At 40.1% G+C, this 17381-nt stretch overlaps 1 protein-coding gene across 3 annotated transcripts; it reads left to right on the forward strand.

Annotated features, from left to right (window-relative positions):
* Positions 1–1363: 1363 nt before the first annotated feature.
* ssrp1a (structure specific recognition protein 1a) lies at positions 1364–17049 on the forward strand. 3 transcript variants are annotated; one of them, XM_046031118.1, is made up of 18 exons: positions 1364–1517; positions 2304–2383; positions 3276–3461; positions 6077–6182; positions 6742–6935; positions 7042–7142; positions 7416–7545; positions 7651–7754; positions 8069–8197; positions 8281–8502; positions 9556–9628; positions 11462–11594; positions 11696–11741; positions 11877–12009; positions 12200–12367; positions 13106–13203; positions 13302–13473; positions 16477–17049. In XM_046031118.1, the coding sequence occupies exons 2-18, from the start codon at positions 2330–2332 to the stop codon at positions 16540–16542; spliced, it is 2115 nt and encodes a 704-aa protein (XP_045887074.1). In that variant the 5' UTR covers positions 1364–1517; positions 2304–2329; the 3' UTR covers positions 16543–17049. The 3 variants fall into 3 exon arrangements, with proteins under 3 accessions (XP_045887074.1, XP_045887075.1, XP_045887072.1); XM_046031119.1 differs by lacking the exon at positions 1364–1517 and adding an exon at positions 1588–1858; XM_046031116.1 differs by lacking the exon at positions 1364–1517 and adding an exon at positions 1996–2126.
* The last annotated feature ends 332 nt before the right edge of the window (positions 17050–17381 follow it).

The raw sequence follows: 17381 nt of genomic DNA on the forward strand, positions 1-17381 counted from the left end.
TAATAATAATTTCCCCTCGCTTTCTTTACGCAAAGTAGCCTAATCTTAAATTAGGCTACCTAATTTATAGCGATGTAAATTAAAACTTTCAAATAGGCTTTCAACAATGACCAATAATCAATCTCAACAATAGGCTATCATATAGTCTAAAAATCTGATGATTCAAAAGGCAGTCATATTTAGGCTAATTGAGTAACGCGGATAGTTGTGGACAGGACTATCAGAAGAATACGAGGGTCTATAAATTGTGGCCTTTCGTGATAAAGTTGCGACACAAGTAATCAGTGGGTCAAACAATAGGCTATTACCGTCTGCTTTCTGTTTGTTTCTTAGAAAGGAAGAGGATGAAGACAAGTGTTTGCCTGCTCCTCGGAGTTTCTTTCCTCTCCCTTCATTCCTCAGGTTTTAGTTTTTATTGACAGTGGGATTACGGTGATCTTCTTCTCTCACCTCCACCTGTCACTCACTTGCAACAGAGCATAGGCTACACCGTGGCGCGCGCACATAAGGGAGAGATTCTGGTAAAAGCATCACTGCGGATACTAAATCTGTCCTGGAAGTTAAATAAAAAACCTCCCGGGGCCTCTTGGTAAAATTCTTCCGTATGCTAATAGGCCTATTTATCGCGCTCCTGAATAAAGAGACCTTATTCTATGGACTGACAGGCTCCAGGGTGTGTCAACTGGTTTTGTCTTATTTGATTGAAAATTTGGAGTAGGCCTATAAGCTACACCACTAAAGCACAGTGTCACCTGACATAAGGGCCTTGAAAGGGCCCTGATTTGATATAGGCCTAATGAGTCCCTGTTTTTTATTTCAGTTTTGTGCTTTTCCAAAGGCTGTTTAATTTTCTTAAATTAATTTGTTTAATCAAATTACTACGAAGCAAATCTAGGGGCAAGAAGAAAAAATTAACACGCTGCACAGAGAGTGGGAGAAACAGAAGAGTTTGTAGGGACCAAACAGTTAATTTTTGCCGCAAACCTTCCTGGCAGATTAATCTGGCCACCTATCCCGCATGTGTTTAATGTGATGCAGGACTTTCCCACGGTCACATAAGGTCTGCTCTGTATCAAAAGTTTAAATAACTGTTTAGACTGTGGCATAGTAAATTATGTAGTCTATTATTCACCGTTCACTCGTATTAATAACGTAAGCTATGGCACCAGAGATGAGGTACCCCTGCAGATTTGCACTGTGTGTTCAGTTGTGTTTTCTATAATTTCCTTAGATGTGTTGTGTGCCCTCCAGTGGTGACGCGTGGTCACTGCAGTCTGCTCCGCCTCTGTTTTCAGACAGGAGTTTCCGAGGAGCACACACACACATCTGCGAGTAAAATACTCCAGCGTGTGTGTATGTGTGTACTTTCCATTAAAAGCTTATCGATTAAAAGAAAAAAAAAACAACTTGGTCAAACCGGAAGTAGATACAAGCATCCTCTGATTCTTTCCTGTGACGTAGCGCTAGCGCCCGATGCTACACGCGGGAAACAGGCGAAGCTGCTCAGCATATAGACAGTAAGACTTGAAGTTTTGAAATGGTGTTTTATAGCTTGTTTAGAAACTAATTGTGGGATGTTTGTACGTAAAAAGAATATAGATTGCTAACGTGCTTTATTTGGTCCTACTACGTTTGCAAAATTGTCTCTGAACATCACTTGATTTCTTTAACGTTACACCGGCCTTGCTTTGCCGGAGCGCTCGATTGTATGTACGTCTTGTCTCTACATGGCGGTGCTGCATGTTAACTCTGTTAAACTGAGTACTCAAGTCGGATTCATTGCAACATCGAGTCATAAAACAAGCGCACCCGCTGCAGTTCCAGTTAGCCTGGCTATTGTTAGAGGCGCCCCATTGACGTAAGTTATCGTTTTTATTCAGGAACAGTGGGACCTAACGTTAACCGTTAACTTAACGAGATGAGTTACGTCAGCAGAAAATAACGGTTGAAATGTTCGTGAAACTTCGCTGTATGACTTTTACTGCCAACAACGTAAACTGTTAGCTAACGTTAGCTAGCTCACATCTCTACTCTGTGCTTTAAACTCTAACGCATATCACAAATAAATCCAACAGTTAACAGAAAAAAAATCAGCTTTTCATATTTACAGCATCACAGGATGGCAGGTACCCCTCTCTCTTCAGTCTGGCTCGCTCACTGCGCGTCAACCATCATGTTTTCATCAACCAAACTGATAACTTTACCAGGGGGAGCAATACAAACGATAAACCAATGATAAATGGCATGCTTGATATAAGTCCCCGGGTGTTTGGTCGATCTAATGTATTTTATTCTGCCTGCAGAGCACCACTCCTCGCCTGTAGCTGAGATGGGAGACACACTGGAGTTCAACGAGATTTACCAGGAGGTCAAAGGCTCCTGGGTCAGTAATCCTCATCAACCTCCTCTGCTCTCTAACTGATGCATAGAGAGGAATTATGCTGGAAACGCAGGCTGATGTAACGTTACACTTTAAAAAGGCATAATACCAGCTCAGCAATACTCCAAATATTTGTCCATTTGTGGAGTTATAAAACGTGTGTCTGAATAAATTTGTAAAATTAGTCAAACATAAAAACACCATGTTGTAAATTTTTAAACAGACCCTGTAACCATAGTATAGGCGTAAGTCTGAAACGAGTAACCTGCTTTGTATTTGCTGAAACTCGTTATTATTGATATGGTTTTAAAATTTATTAGTGAATCCCTGTATTAAATTGATAAACTCTAGAACAATCATTGATTTGTGGTTCTACAGACTCTTCTGCGCTGAATGTTATTTATGTTTAAATGTTAATCACCTTTGGTTCAAAATGTTCAAAGTTGTCAAGGGGAAAATGATCAATCATAGTTTTTCGCCCAAAATCATTTGGATGTTTACCCAGTGAGCTAGGGCACAGAATAACAGTTCATTTAATTATCAGTTAATCTGCAGATTATTTTGTTAGTAGTTGTTTGGTCAGAAATATCATAAAAAAGGGGAAACTATCTAGAGTCTAAGTTGACGCCTTCAAATTGATTGTTTTATATATTTATATACTCAGATATGTATTATCTTATGAGAAAAACAGAAAATGTTCACATTTGACAAATTTGACTTCAAAAAACGACTATTGTTAGGTCAATTGTCAAAATGGGCTGATTAATTTTTGTCAGTCGATTTAATCAACTTCTCGTTTCAGCTTTACTATAACCAAGGTTTCTTGGGGCTTTAAAATCCATAATTTTAACAGAAGTCCTGTGTCTTTTTGTGTCTGTATCTCTTCCCCTTGCAGAACGATGGGCGACTGCGTTTCAGCAAGCAAAATGTTGTTTATAAGAGCAGCAAGACGGGGAAGGTGGACAGCATCCCAGCTAGTGAACTCAACCTGGCCCAGTGGAGACGTGTGTGTTTAGGTCACGGCATCAAGCTGGGCACCAGTACAGGACATGTCTACAAATATGATGGCTTCAGGGACACGGTGAGTGTGGTTCTTTTATCTGCAGACATACCTGCAGGCTCCCTGTAGATATGTTAATTTCTTTTTGGGGTTTAGAAGGTGGATCTGGCTCTCAGCAGACTGTAAATCTTTCTCCCTTGTTTTTTTTTTTTTTTTTTTTTTTCTTCTCGGTTTCTGGAAAATAATTGTTACCTTACTCAGAGGAGAACAAGGCAACAGTGGAATATTACAGACTGAGACAAACCACTGGGTTTGTCCACCGCTGTGTTTATGACCTGGGATGTAACACAAGCAAGGGGACCGCCGATAAACAACTTCCATCCCTTGTCTGACATTTCCACGGAAAACAGTCCCATCTTATGAAAAGGCCACCACTTGAGTGTGTGTGTGTGTGTGTGTGTGTGTCAGAAGTATGTGAATGAGTTGGCTCTTCTCTCCAAGGCTCCTAATGGGATTAATGAGGGAAACCAGCGCTAGCATGTGCGTTCCATAAACAGTGTAATCATCGGTTCATGTGAGTCAGTGTTTATATCAATCCACTGAAACAATTTGGCTCAGAAGACAGACAAGGGGGGAAAAAAATGTGGTTGTTTGTTTTTTATCACCCCCCTGCTGCTGCTCAGAGTATAGGGAAAGTAAAAAAACTGGGATCGAGGAGCGGGTATAACCTAGAGTCAGTGGCTGTGAGCGGTGGCGTCTCCTGGGGTTAATCAGCATAGTTTTTTGGAGATGGATCCTCTCTTCCCAAAGCACAGGGTGTGATGTCATTGTTTATTATCCCACAGCCAGTGTCGGTAATCGAGAATTGGCTCGGAGGTTTAGCCGCTGGCGAGCTGTACAGAAGCTTTGCTGCATCTGTCCTTCTGAAGTGTTGTTGAGCACGACATTGACTCTCTGCCAGAGAGGCTGTTATGTAGCTGACCTGTAAATGTCTGCTGGAGCATCTAGGGGTGTAGAGGCGTGTGTGTCACTTCTGTTTGTGTCGCTATGTCGTGTCGCAGTGGAGATTGTAATTGGCCCAAGACATGGGCATTGAATGTACGCAGTTGCATGGTTTGGTTACATTTTGCTGATTTATCGAACGACAAAGTGTTTTTGGTAAAGACGGAAATGTTTCAGCATCAAACAAAATATTTCAACCTCAGTCCTTTCTTATGGGACAAATTATATCTAGAATAATGTCAAGAAAGTTGGCTTTAAATGCCTGGTCAGATTCATAGTCTCCTTTACTTATTAACAGGTGTGACTGATTAAAAGAAAAGAGTTGTTGATTTTGAATTGTATTTTATTTAAACAAGTCCAGTACAGCTGATTCTATTTTTAACACTAAATAAATCTGGCTTCTTTTTTTAGGTGAACAAAATGCTTATATTCGTCAAAGTCAGGTATAGAAAACAATGATTTTGCACCAGTACTGAAACTGAGTTATATAACCAGCAAATTTCAGCATTACATTTATGTGAGTATTAAGGCAGCGTTGGTCTGTGAGGTGATTCTGATGTAATGGCCAAACTCTGTAGCGTAGCGTTACATGACGCACACTGGCTCAAAAATACTGTTTCCCCCCCATACACAATCAGAAAAGGAACGGTTGTAAAACGATTTATACACTTTTCTGAGTATCACAAACACCCCGACATGATTCTTTGTATAATCAGAATTTGATCCATTAAGTCTTGAAGAGCTTTGTCGTTAAATAATTGTAATGCCATTCGTGTCTCTGGGGGCTCATACACGTGGAAGCAGAAACACATTAACCAGTGTTTCTTAATAGATCCATGGTTTTAATAGATGAGAGGTTAAAGATTGTTTGGAGAGCATGGTTGAAAAATGTAATAAAAGACAGACAGGGGCTGGTTATGTATGGTTAGCCTGTGTGTATGTCTGTGGTGGACAGTGGGGGGTCTGTGTTTATTATGATTAAATGAGCTGAGCAACAACAAATCTGCCACAACTGTAATGAGGAATGAGAAACACTCAACAGCGCCCCTGATGAGGACACTGGGAATAAACACGCACCCACATTCATACATCAACACCAACAGGCCACTTCTGCACAAACTCTTGATTTGTATGCATTTACACATCTGCTCACACATGCTCTGCTATGTAAACAACGCCTTAATCCAGGCTGACAAACACGCTGATGAACTGTAGTGCGCGCACACACACTGACTCTCTGGGCTCTAATTGGCTGTAATAACCTTATGGACAGGCAGATATCCAGGTGCGTAAACTCTGTTTCCCACAGAGTCCCATTCTCTACCCTGCACACACTCGCACACCGCAATCACTTCCACATGTGTGTGTGTGTGTGTGTGTGAGACTGTCCGTGTGTTTGTCTCTGTGTGTGAGTGCATGTCCTTTCCTGCAGGATAAATAAACAGGCTGATTGTCAGCAGCGGTGTGTGGAGGAGGAGGAGGATAGGGAGGGCGGATGGATTACATTCACCTCCAGTGTTCCCAAGAGGCCTCAGCGGCTGGCGTGGTTATAATTGCGTTGTGATTAATTAGCCCTCCATCCCCTCACCCCTCTTTTTCCTGACCCATGCAGTGCCAGGGTCTTGCTGTCTTGCTAACTTGAAGCCTTCCTCTTGTTCTTTTCATCACTTCTTCTCCTGTCAACTTTGTTTCAGGACTTTGAGAAGATCTCAGAGTTTTTCAAGACTAACTACAAGGTGGAGCTGGTGGAGAAGGACATGTGTGTGAAAGGATGGAACTGGGGAACAGCCAGGTTCTCAGGTAAAAACACACAGCGACTGAAATGTCCACACCAGTAAGCTTCTGCAAGATTATTTTTGACACAGCGTCACTGTAGTAATGGATACAAGTGCTGCAACTAAATACTACTACTACTACTAATTACTTTCATTATCGCTTAATCTGCAAGTTTTCAATTAATTGGTTTGTCTATAAAATGTCAGATTTTTCAAAACAAAAATGTTTTTGTTTGAAATGATCAAATATTGCCAATAAATAATTAAATAACCTACTTCATTTCACTTCATTTGTAATGTATACTATGCTCTGCAAGTGAAGACCAGGGTGAAATTAGCAGCTAGGGCTGTCAAGATCATTTTATTCTCAATGATTCAGCATGTCATTATCAATATTATCAACCCAAATTTGAACTTGTCTAAAAAGTCGATAATGTCGTTATGTCTATCTGACCTGAATTTCGTCTTTACTAACTAAAAGATCCTATAATGATATAACCTGAGTGAAAATTAGATTTAAAAAAAATAATAAGCTTCCACTGTGACACTAGGTTTCTTGTTTGTGACTCCTTCTCTCATTGCAGGGCCGCTGTTATCATTTGATGTAAACGACAATTCCGCGTTTGAGATCCCACTGTCCAACGTGTCCCAGTGCGCCACGGGGAAGAACGAAGTAACTCTGGAATTTCACCAGAATGACGACACCGAGGTCTCCCTCATGGAGGTCCGATTCTACGTCCCACCCAGCCAGGCTGATGAACGACAAGACCCTGTCGAGGTGAAGAAGGACGGGCTACTTCCTTTTCTACCAGTAGCTGTTATATTGCTTAAAGCTCTGTTTTTAATCTATGTTGGTAATAGTACTAAAGTGTGTTTTCCCACAGGCGTTTGCCCAGAGTGTGTTGTCTAAGGCTGACGTGATCCAGGCCACAGGAGACGCTGTGTGTATCTTCAAAGAGTTGCAGTGTCTTACACCCAGAGGAAGGTAGAAGATCAACGTTTAAACACAAAACCAAGTCACTCACAGATTTCCTCATTTATGTTATCCCGTCAATTGAAAACTAACTGAACGTTGGTGAGCACCAGCTTGTAGTGTCATGAATTAAAGCAGTATTGGCAGGGGAAGCCACATTGGTAAATGTCCAAACATGACAGTTTGTGCTGAACTCCCTTGTTTAGAGTACTGTTGTTTACACCCTTCAACTTAGTTAAGAATTTAACTAGACTGCTCTCTGATTTGACTTTTCTGCTCACTCAGATACGACATCCGTATCTACCCAACTTTCCTTCACCTGCATGGTAAGACCTTTGACTACAAGATTCCCTACACCACCGTCCTCCGTCTATTCCTGCTGCCACACAAGGATCAGAGGCAGATGTTCTTTGTGGTAAGTGGACTTTATATTTTATTTTTGTAACCCAAATAAGCCTTCCCCTTGCTGTTTCTCTTGTTCCCTTTCACACTCTTTGTCATTATTCTGTTGTCTTAATAGATCAGTCTGGATCCTCCCATCAAGCAGGGTCAGACTCGTTATCACTTTCTCATCCTGCTCTTCTCCAAGGAAGAGGACATCAGCCTCACCCTCAACATGAGCGAGTGAGTGTGTGACAGTAAAGGAAGCCATGAATTTCATTTAGTCAAAAGCAATATGAGCCTGTTACATTGGTAATGCAAGACCGCTCTTATAGCAACACAACTTAATGAGAACACAAAATCTGAGTGTGGTCAACAATCACCTTTTATGTTGTAAAGCTTGTATCCACAAGGGGGAAGCAAATATCTAGAGGAGGGATTTTCATTTGTTCACAGTGGCACCAGCAACTTCTTCTGTTCTTCTGCTTTGTTACAGATACCGGAAAGTGTTTAATTCCAACATAGTAATTCTGTCATTTCCTCTGTGTGTCTAACAGAGAGGACGTGGAGCGCCGTTTTGAGGGCAAACTCAGTAAAAACATGTCAGGGTCTCTGTATGAGATGGTCAGCAGGGTGATGAAGGCTCTGGTCAACCGCAAGATCACCGTGCCTGGAAACTTCCAGGGGTGAGCACCTAATAGACACATTAAAAACTAATTTTCTTCTATACTTAAATAGACCCTGTTAAACATGCCCCATTCTTCCACAGTCACTCCGGGGCTCAGTGCATCACCTGCTCCTACAAGGCGTCCTCAGGCCTCCTCTACCCTCTGGAGAGGGGCTTCATCTATGTCCACAAGCCACCCGTGCACCTGCGCTTTGAGGAGATCTCCTGCGTGAACTTCGCGCGAGGCACCACCACGACGCGATCCTTTGACTTTGAGATTGAGACCAAGCAGGGGAATCAGTACACCTTCAGCAGCATTGAGAGGTGAGGACACCACACGCAGAAGCTTTGTAACTTTTTCATGCACACTAGCATCCTGGTTATGACTCCCATCGTGGTTTTGATCAAGATGATCAGGACATGATGTTGTTATGGATCATAGAGTGACCTGGTTGTTCATACTCCCATGTAGTTTATCCTAACATTATCCAGGTTTCTGATGGTTTACAATGGTAGGTAGGCTCAATATCTTGACTGCTTTTTTAATGACACTGTCTTTATTGAAGATATCAATAGAAAAGAATTGTGACAGTCGGTGTCAGAAAGGCCTATCTGGGTTTCTGAAACAAGGATAGGATTTTTTTTTTAAACATCCAGACAGTGAAAAGCAGATTATTGATTATTGCTTCTTTACGTAGAGCTGTGTTGTCTCACACCCTGTGCGTATAGCTATCAGCAGAGCCAAAATCTGAGAGCAAATAAACTGTATACAACTCGGCCAATGTCACCTAAAAGAGTGCATCGTGGTGGGAAACCATTACAGGTTGTTCAAATAACCAAGAGAATTTTACTTGTATTTAGGTGCTTAGCAAGTATTAATGACTGGAACAGTATACAGTATGTCATGACAATAATGGTCATCATAAAGGTTGGAGGTTTGCAGTAAAGTTGCTGTAATGCATGTTTGTATTTCAAAAGACTGTATGAATTAAACTACCTCCTCAGATGAGATTCCAACCTGGATCTTCACACATTTTCATTGAGTTTAGTTTATCATACTTTACTACATTCTCAGAGCACAAAATCTATTGAATTACTGACATTTTGAATCTTTGAAACCAAAATTTAACCTGATCTCCGTTTTCAGTAAATACAAAATTGAGCAAGAAACCAACGACATCTAACCAGAAGTTCAGTCAAGTAATCAGTCCAGACACTCAACCTGGCCATACTGGAAATGTCATGTATTGATGTATTTGAAAAATACTTGCATCCATTGTTATTGAGATAAACATACATTTTAGATCATGTCGTCCAGCCCTGATCCTATGTAGTGAATTTCAGCCAAAGTAACCCAGGCTTTCTCCTTTCCTTTAGAGAAGAGTACGGCAAACTGTTTGACTTCGTTAATGCCAAGAAGCTCAACATCAAGAACAGAGGATTCAAAGAGGTAACTCATTTGTCATTTCACTTTTCAACATCTCCCAGTTTGAAAGCAAAGATATTACATGACTTCTGACAGACTTCCATACCAGATATTGATTCGCCTTCTCCTGTGTGTTTGTCCTTGTACTCCTGTAGAAGAAGGTGGGTATGGTTATGGGCGTCACATGTGGAATATACACTTGAATTTGGCGATGTGGAGTGATTTTTTTTTTTTATTTATTTTTTTGCTTGCATGGTGTGCTGCGGTGTGTGTGAGAATAGAATTGTCCTATAATCTTGATTTTGGTCAGACCAAACATGATGAATCCTAAGTGAATATATGACTAATCATGGGACATGAGGGTGAAGGAGTGTGGGACTCCGATAACTGATTGTGTGTGTTTCTTTGCATCGTGCTGACTAATGTGTGGCCCGGGGACGTTTGGTGTGCTTTAACACTCGACACAGCTGTCATCACGACCACTGCTGCAAACAGGCAGTGCTGATTGCATTATTCTCAATGCTGTCTGTTGACATGTCCAAGTTCCTGCTCAACCCAGCTGAAGCTCCAACTGTGTTTCACTGGTAGTTGGCATGGTGATGGGGTCAGCGGAGTAGGTTAATGAAAATTAATGGGCCCGATCTCCATTTCCTGTTGTTTTAATAAGAGTCTCCCTGGTTTGTTGTCTCTCTGTCTCCTGACAGACAAAGGGAACTAACGCAGCGAGAAAATAGTTCAGTTTTGGTCTAAGATAACATTACAACACTGTCAGCCTCTAAAAGTCCTTACACGTTTATGTATTCCTAAAAAGTAAGAAATAACATCTGACACATGACACTATGGCTATGTTCATACTGTATGCTAGGGCTGAATAATATTGGAAAAAACTAACAATATTTTTATTTCTGCGATATGAAAAAATACAGGAATTTTCACTAGATGACTCCAGTTGCTCAATTAAGCATCCTAAAATTATCGGGGTGTTTCGGTGTGTGGGGGAAAATGCGTAGATAATAAAAACAAATAAGCCATTCTTTTTTGAGCTTTAATGCAGTAAATGTATTTAAAATAAAAACCCTGAGTGGTTTACAAAAATTGCTTTTCTTTTTGCAAACAAATCCACTGTGGATTTGTGGTGGTTTTCTCCTGTTCCTCACTTATTTTCAAGTTGTTGTCAACAACTAACGGGGGGCGGGGGCCTGCTTTGGTTGTTTAATAAACTGAGGAAGAACAGTATTGTGATTGGTGAATCGCTGTGCATGCAGAGCCTGCTTGTCTCTCAGTAGCAGCAAACTCCGTGTATCCAAGAACCCTTAAATCAGAGTAATTTGTTACATCAGACAGACTTCTCCTGTAGATTAGTCATGGAAAATGAGAACTGTGCAAGTTTTCATTTTGTATCAAGGAGCAAAAAACTTGAGTTAATTTGACTTGGTTTACATCGCATGTCCTGCGATGTGACTATTGCGCATGGGCACAATGTGATGTTGATGCTGAAACAATATACTGTTGGCCTTAATGCTCAATTCTGATTTATTGCCCAGATCCGATTATTTTGATTGACTGTCGACATTATTTTTTTAAATGTGGCCCATATCAGACTCCAATGTGCTTGAAAGTGACCCGCATGTGAAAAATCAGATGTGGGTCACTTTGCAGTCTGAACACATGTTTTTGTCATGTGGTTTTCTGACAACAGGACAGACAACATTGTGGTGTGAAATTCTTCTATTTACTCTTGACTGACATGTTGGTGAAAGAAACATGACAGTTAAGAATACAAAAATGGTCTTACATGAGGAGGACTCTCCTATGGTTATCCTGTATTGTGGTTTTGACCATGCAATTTACTTTCAGGGTATGAAGGGTAAAATTGACGAGTACAGCGACTCAGATGACGACCAGCACGATGCCTACCTGGAGAGGATGAAGGCTGAGGGCAAAATCAGAGAGGAGGGCAACGATAGCGACGAATCAGATGGCGAAAGCGGTGAGTAATGGTCACAGTATGACAGAAGTAGGCCATACATGTAGAGTTCAGAAAATCAGCAGATTTGATTGGGGGCTTTTCTGTCCTTTTTCACTCTTTAGATGAGTCTTTCAACCCTGGAGAAGAAGATGACGACATTGCAGAAGAGTGAGCGACTTTTTCTTAATATTGCTGTTTGTTTTGAGTCTGTTCACCTTTTCCTTGGGAATATATTGCTACATTACCTTTATCACCAGCTTATAAATTTCCCTCCTGTTCTGTTTCTCCATCTCTGTCAATCAGATACGACAGCAATGCCTCAGCGAGCGACAGCAGTGACGATGGGGACGAAAGCGAGGATGAGAGCGCAAAGAAGAAGAAAGTCAAGAAAGCCAAAGTGGTGAAAGAGAAAAAAGAAAGGAAACCACGCAAAGAGGTGAGAGAGCGGTTGGCAAAGGGAGAAAACATGAGAAAAACATTGGTTTTACGGCATTAGTTTAACAGCCAAAAGAAGACAATATTCAAGCAGCAGTTTTTCTTTTTTTTCCAGAAGGATGCCCCTAGTTTTAAAACCTGTATAATTGCAAACATTTAATTTCCTTCCTTCCTTCCTTCAATCGGAGTAGAAGAAACAGAAAGATACCGGCGGGCCCAAGAGGCCAATGAGTGCCTACATGCTGTGGCTCAACTCCAGCCGCGAGCGAATCAAGTCGGAGAATCCGGGCATCTCCATCACAGAGATTTCCAAGAAGGCCGGAGAAATGTGGAGGCAATTGAGCAAAGACGACAAGGAGGTGAGACATGACAATTTGCAATTTAGACAATTTGCTTTAGTTTTTCTCCTCTGCTCTCACAACCCTAGATATTTATTTTTGACTGTTGTGTTCAGTGAGAATAGCCATAGAATGATTCAGAAGCAAGAAATATGCAAGCTGTAGTCATGATCATTTTAATTTAGATAGATAGATACTTTTTACATTTTTTTTTTTCTCTGCAGCCACTGTTGGTGTTTCCCTAAGATTGTATCTGACTAACCAAAACACTTAATAAATTAGACTTAGAAATAGTGTTTGTAATTTAGTCTTGCTTGAATAATTTATTCAGGAGATGCCGCTAATAGACTATTGTCTCAAAGTCTTTTATGATTGTTTACATTTTTACAAGTATCATGTAAGGGGTTATATTTTAAAACAAAAAAATGCATCTGATGTAATGTATAAAGGGTGTCTAGCTTAAGGTTTGGCCATGACATTTATCATGCCTCAGTTGTCAGAACAGAGCCTACACTTATCTTAGGTTGTATTTTTTGTGTTAGTAACGTAAGCTTGTATTATTTGGTCTAAATGCATTTAGTTTTAGAAAGCACAGAAAGATTGGTTTCACCAAACAGTTTAATTATGATCGTTTCATTACATCTGTGCTGCGTTGATCAGGTCAATGTTAAAACAAACCAACGATGTTACAGTCTTTATCCATTTGTCCTGTGATGTTTTATTCATTCCTCTCCTTTCCTTCTTCACCGTTTCCTACAGGAGTGGGAAACGAAGGCAGGCGAGGCAAAGAGCCAGTATGACAAAGCAAAGAAAGAGTACAAAGAGAGCGGCGGAGCACCGACCTCCAGTTCCAAGAAGTAAGGCCTGCAACGTGGCAACTCATGTTCATTTTATTCTTCTTAATACAACCAGTCTTACACACATGTGACTTTTTTCCCCGCCCTTCAAACGTTAGGGAGAGTAAAAAATCTGGAGGTAAAAAGGAGGAGAAGAAAAGGAAGTCTGCTGCAGGAGATAAGGACAAGGAGAGGGCAGGCGGCAACGACAGCTTCAAGAGTCGAGAGTTTATAGAGACCAGCGAGAGTTCATCAGACTCCGACCACAAGAGCAAGTCCAAGAGGAAGAAGGTAAAGCCAGTAATGATTAATGATGTGCCGATTATCAGACAGGCTGCAGCAGGATCCATTATCAGATTCATCCTCGTCAGTTTGTTTCTCTCCGTTCACCACAACACTCATGACATCACTTACTGCAGTGAGTCAGTTTTCTGGATAAAACAAATTGGTAGTGATAACACACATTAGGGTGTAACATTGTTTCCCACCACTTCTGGCTGTGCATTATAGATCAGTATAGAGGCTATTTTGATAGTAAGTAGTTTTTATTTGCTCTTATACCATGGCTGCTGATTGTTTCTGATTCACTAGCAGGTGTCCATTAGATTCTAGTGACTGAGTACATTATACCCAAAATGTTGCAGGTGTTTGTTTGCAGTATTAAACTCTACTAAAGGACAGTAAAACTTACTAGAGGTTAAGCTGTATTTTTAATATAAAAAAATCCACACACAAGTAACTGATCTATAGATAAGCTACGATAGAATAGCTACTTAGTGAGGACTTGGGATGTTCATTTTCAAACATGTTTTATGTTTGAGTGGCTCATCCAAGTCAACTCATGGTATGAGGAGGAAAGGGAGGACTTTTTAAATGGGGAGGATCGGAGAGGATGTGGAGAAGTCGAAGGTGAGAGCTAGAGTTGGCAAGAGACTGTGATAGAGAGGTGATATGTGTGTATATAAGAGACATGGGAACGCAAGGTATCTCTGCTATACTACGTAGCAAAGTGCACCGGTATTCTCTGTTCTTGTAAAGTGTGTTTAAAATTTGGAAGCAATCAATCATTTCTCTTAGTGTGTGTAATGCAGCTATAACCAGACTGATATTAATTATTATTTGGGAGTTGAAAAAAAATCTATATATGGATATCCAGTGATACAGAAATGTTTTAAATATGGCTGAATGATTTTGGAAAATCGAATTGTAATTTCTTTTATAAATATTGCGATTTAATATGCAATTAATTTTTAAGGTCTTTACCTCCTGTATTCAAAACGGACAAGCAGTAAATCAGTGTAGTATGACGAACAAAATATAGAGATTAGATAGATTAAACATACTACACACTGTTCTTTCTTAGGGGTCAGGCCTTTGTTAATGAAATTTGGTGATGCATGAATTATTATAAGCAATGGTGGGGAAGAAGTATCAAATTTTAAAAATTTGAGAAAGATAATTTGAGTCAAGTCATGGCATTAAATAATGATATAATATCAGGTCGGCCTACCTACAGACCACAAGAAAAACTAAGTTCATTACAGTGTGTTATACAGTAAGCGCTCAATACAAAACCCACAGTTCAACCACCAATTAATGAGTCCTTATCTCAGTTCAAATCTCCGAGGAGTCAATCTTTCTATATCCCAGTACGCAAACAAAAAAATACTCAGTTTGAGGTTCAGTTCAAAAGTTGGCCACCGAAAATAAAACCAAGTGACGCCTCTCGTGTTTAATAGACAAGCTTGGTAATTCTCCGACAACAGCGGAGTCCCTCACCCCCGCAGTCTCCCATGCTGGTAAGTAGCGCACTGGCTGTAACCAGGCTGTAACTCGGGACAGACTGGGCCTCTGTAGTACTTGTGGCCCAAATATTTCACCCACCACCACCAATTTACCCGTGGGTGGCGGGTGCTATTATACAACAACAAGTCGAGGTACAGCGAAACTTGCAAAGTTGATGCTTCCTCTGCAGACTGGTTTACTTTTGCGTGTCATGTGACCAGTGCGTAATCGCAGCCTTTGCAATTAGAAAATCTCATTTTATCACATTGCGATATCACATTGCGATATCACATTGCGATATCACAAATGCGATTAATCGTTCAGCCCTAGTTTTAACATACCATAAACAAATAATCTCTTCAATGTGGTTCATTTTGACCGAGTGGGAAATTGTGCCAATGAAAAATGAACTTGTCTCTGGTGGAAAAAAAATGGAATGGAAACACTTTCTAAATTACCTCAAACATCTCGTTGACATTTTTGGCACCACCTGTATGCAGCTAGAATTGTGTCTTTATTACATGCGAGAAAATAAATGATCTGAGTGGGGAAAAAAAAGTTTGAGAGAAAAAGTTCTAACAATGATGGCAAAAAAGCATTTCATGAGAGAAAAAAGAATATTTGAGAGAGTTTTCATACCAATAGCAAAAAATATTTGAGACTAAAAAAAGTTTTGAGAGTATTTTCTCATAGAACATGAAAAAATATTAATTTTTAAAATTACTTCTGAGAAAAAAAAATCTCTCTCAAAATACTTTGAAAAAAAATCTCAAATATATATTTTTTGCTATCAGTGTGAAAACATTTTCTCAAAAAAAAAAATCAAAATGCTTTTCTTTGCTCTGGATGCAATTTCTTGCTCTCGTGTCAGGATTTTGCTTTCGCTGTGAAAATTGTGTCATGGGCGGGGCCACGTTCCTATTGGCCAGTCGGGTGAGCATCATCTCGTCTTGGGAGTTGAACTGAACCATTACACCATTGTTCGGTTTGTGTTGTGCAGACCTACTCACACACCAGTAGTGAGCACAGACCATGCTACATCGTAAATGGCCTACACCACCCCTGCTTCCAAGTGAAATGAGCGACGGTAGACGGTGTTTTCACACTGATAGCAAAAAATATATATTTGAGATTTTTTTTCAAAGTATTTTGAGAGATTTTTTTTCTCAAATAATTATAAAAATTAAATTTTTTTATGTTCTAAGAGAAAATACTTTCTCTCAAAACTTTTTTTTAGTCTCAAATATTATTTTTTGCTATCAGTGTGATAACTTTTTCTCTCAGATCATTTATTTTCTCGCATGTAATAGAGACACAATTCTAGCTCCATACACCTGACAACTCATTAGGTGTGTTATCTCTTACTTAAACTGAAAAAATTGATGTAAAGCCTCAGTATCGCTCACATCTACATATTTTAACTTCATCCTATAATTACAGAGAGATTAAAAAACATCTTGTCTTTATTACACACGTTCTTACCCCCTTTTCTTGGTCCTTTGTAACCAGGATTCAGATGAAGAGGAGGAAGAGGCTGTGTCCACGCCTGCCAGCTCAGAGGAAGAGTCTGACTAAACACAAAAACCTTTACCCACCGTACACACAAACAAGGACCAAGCATTTGTACTCTCTGTGTTGATATCACACAAATGGACTGAATGACTGAATCAGCAGACTTGAGTTGGGGTTTTGTTTCTTTACCTTCTTCATCTTCTACATGTTTAGCTTTAAGAGTGCACACATTTTGTGGCTGAATCTAAAATATCATGTAATGATTTGATATTTGAGTATGTGTTTCCTGCTGACAGTTCAGAGAAATGGTATGCTGGTGTACCACTTTCCCCAGAATTCTTATAGGGTTTTTTCCATCGTTCCCATGGGGGTGGTGGTGGTAGTTTTATAGCTCTGAGGAGTGTAAGAGTTATTAGTAGATTTAATGTGGATAAGGCAGAGAGAAGCAGATGTGAAACCATTTTGTTTTTCATTTGTAGAGCATTTAACTGCAGTTAAGTGTTTTTGGGGTGTGTTTTGCCATTTCATGTTTTCAGCCTTGAATGAATAAATAAATCCATTTTTAATAAATCCTCACTTTGCTGTTTGTTTTGTAATTAAATGTTTGCATCATGCTGCTGGGTGATAATAGAAACCAGCAGCTTTAAGTTTTAAGGCTTCGCAAACCCAATATATACTTTGGACTTTTTCTCAGGACTGTATGGGCCTAATGGACATCGCCCGCATCCTTTTTTGTTTTACTTTGTTGCACCTGCTAGGGTGGGACACATTCCTACATGGAGTCTGGTCACCTCCATGTAATCCCTCATAGCTCTGCTCCCATTTGACCTGAGAGAAGGTGCAATCAACCTGAATAACAGCTGTGTGAGTGTGTGCAGCATCTATTTAAAAATATACTCGAC

The sequence above is a fragment of the Micropterus dolomieu genome, linkage group LG19 (genome assembly GCF_021292245.1).
Source record: "Micropterus dolomieu isolate WLL.071019.BEF.003 ecotype Adirondacks linkage group LG19, ASM2129224v1, whole genome shotgun sequence".
In the NCBI taxonomy this organism is placed as follows: Eukaryota; Metazoa; Chordata; class Actinopteri; order Centrarchiformes; family Centrarchidae; genus Micropterus; species Micropterus dolomieu.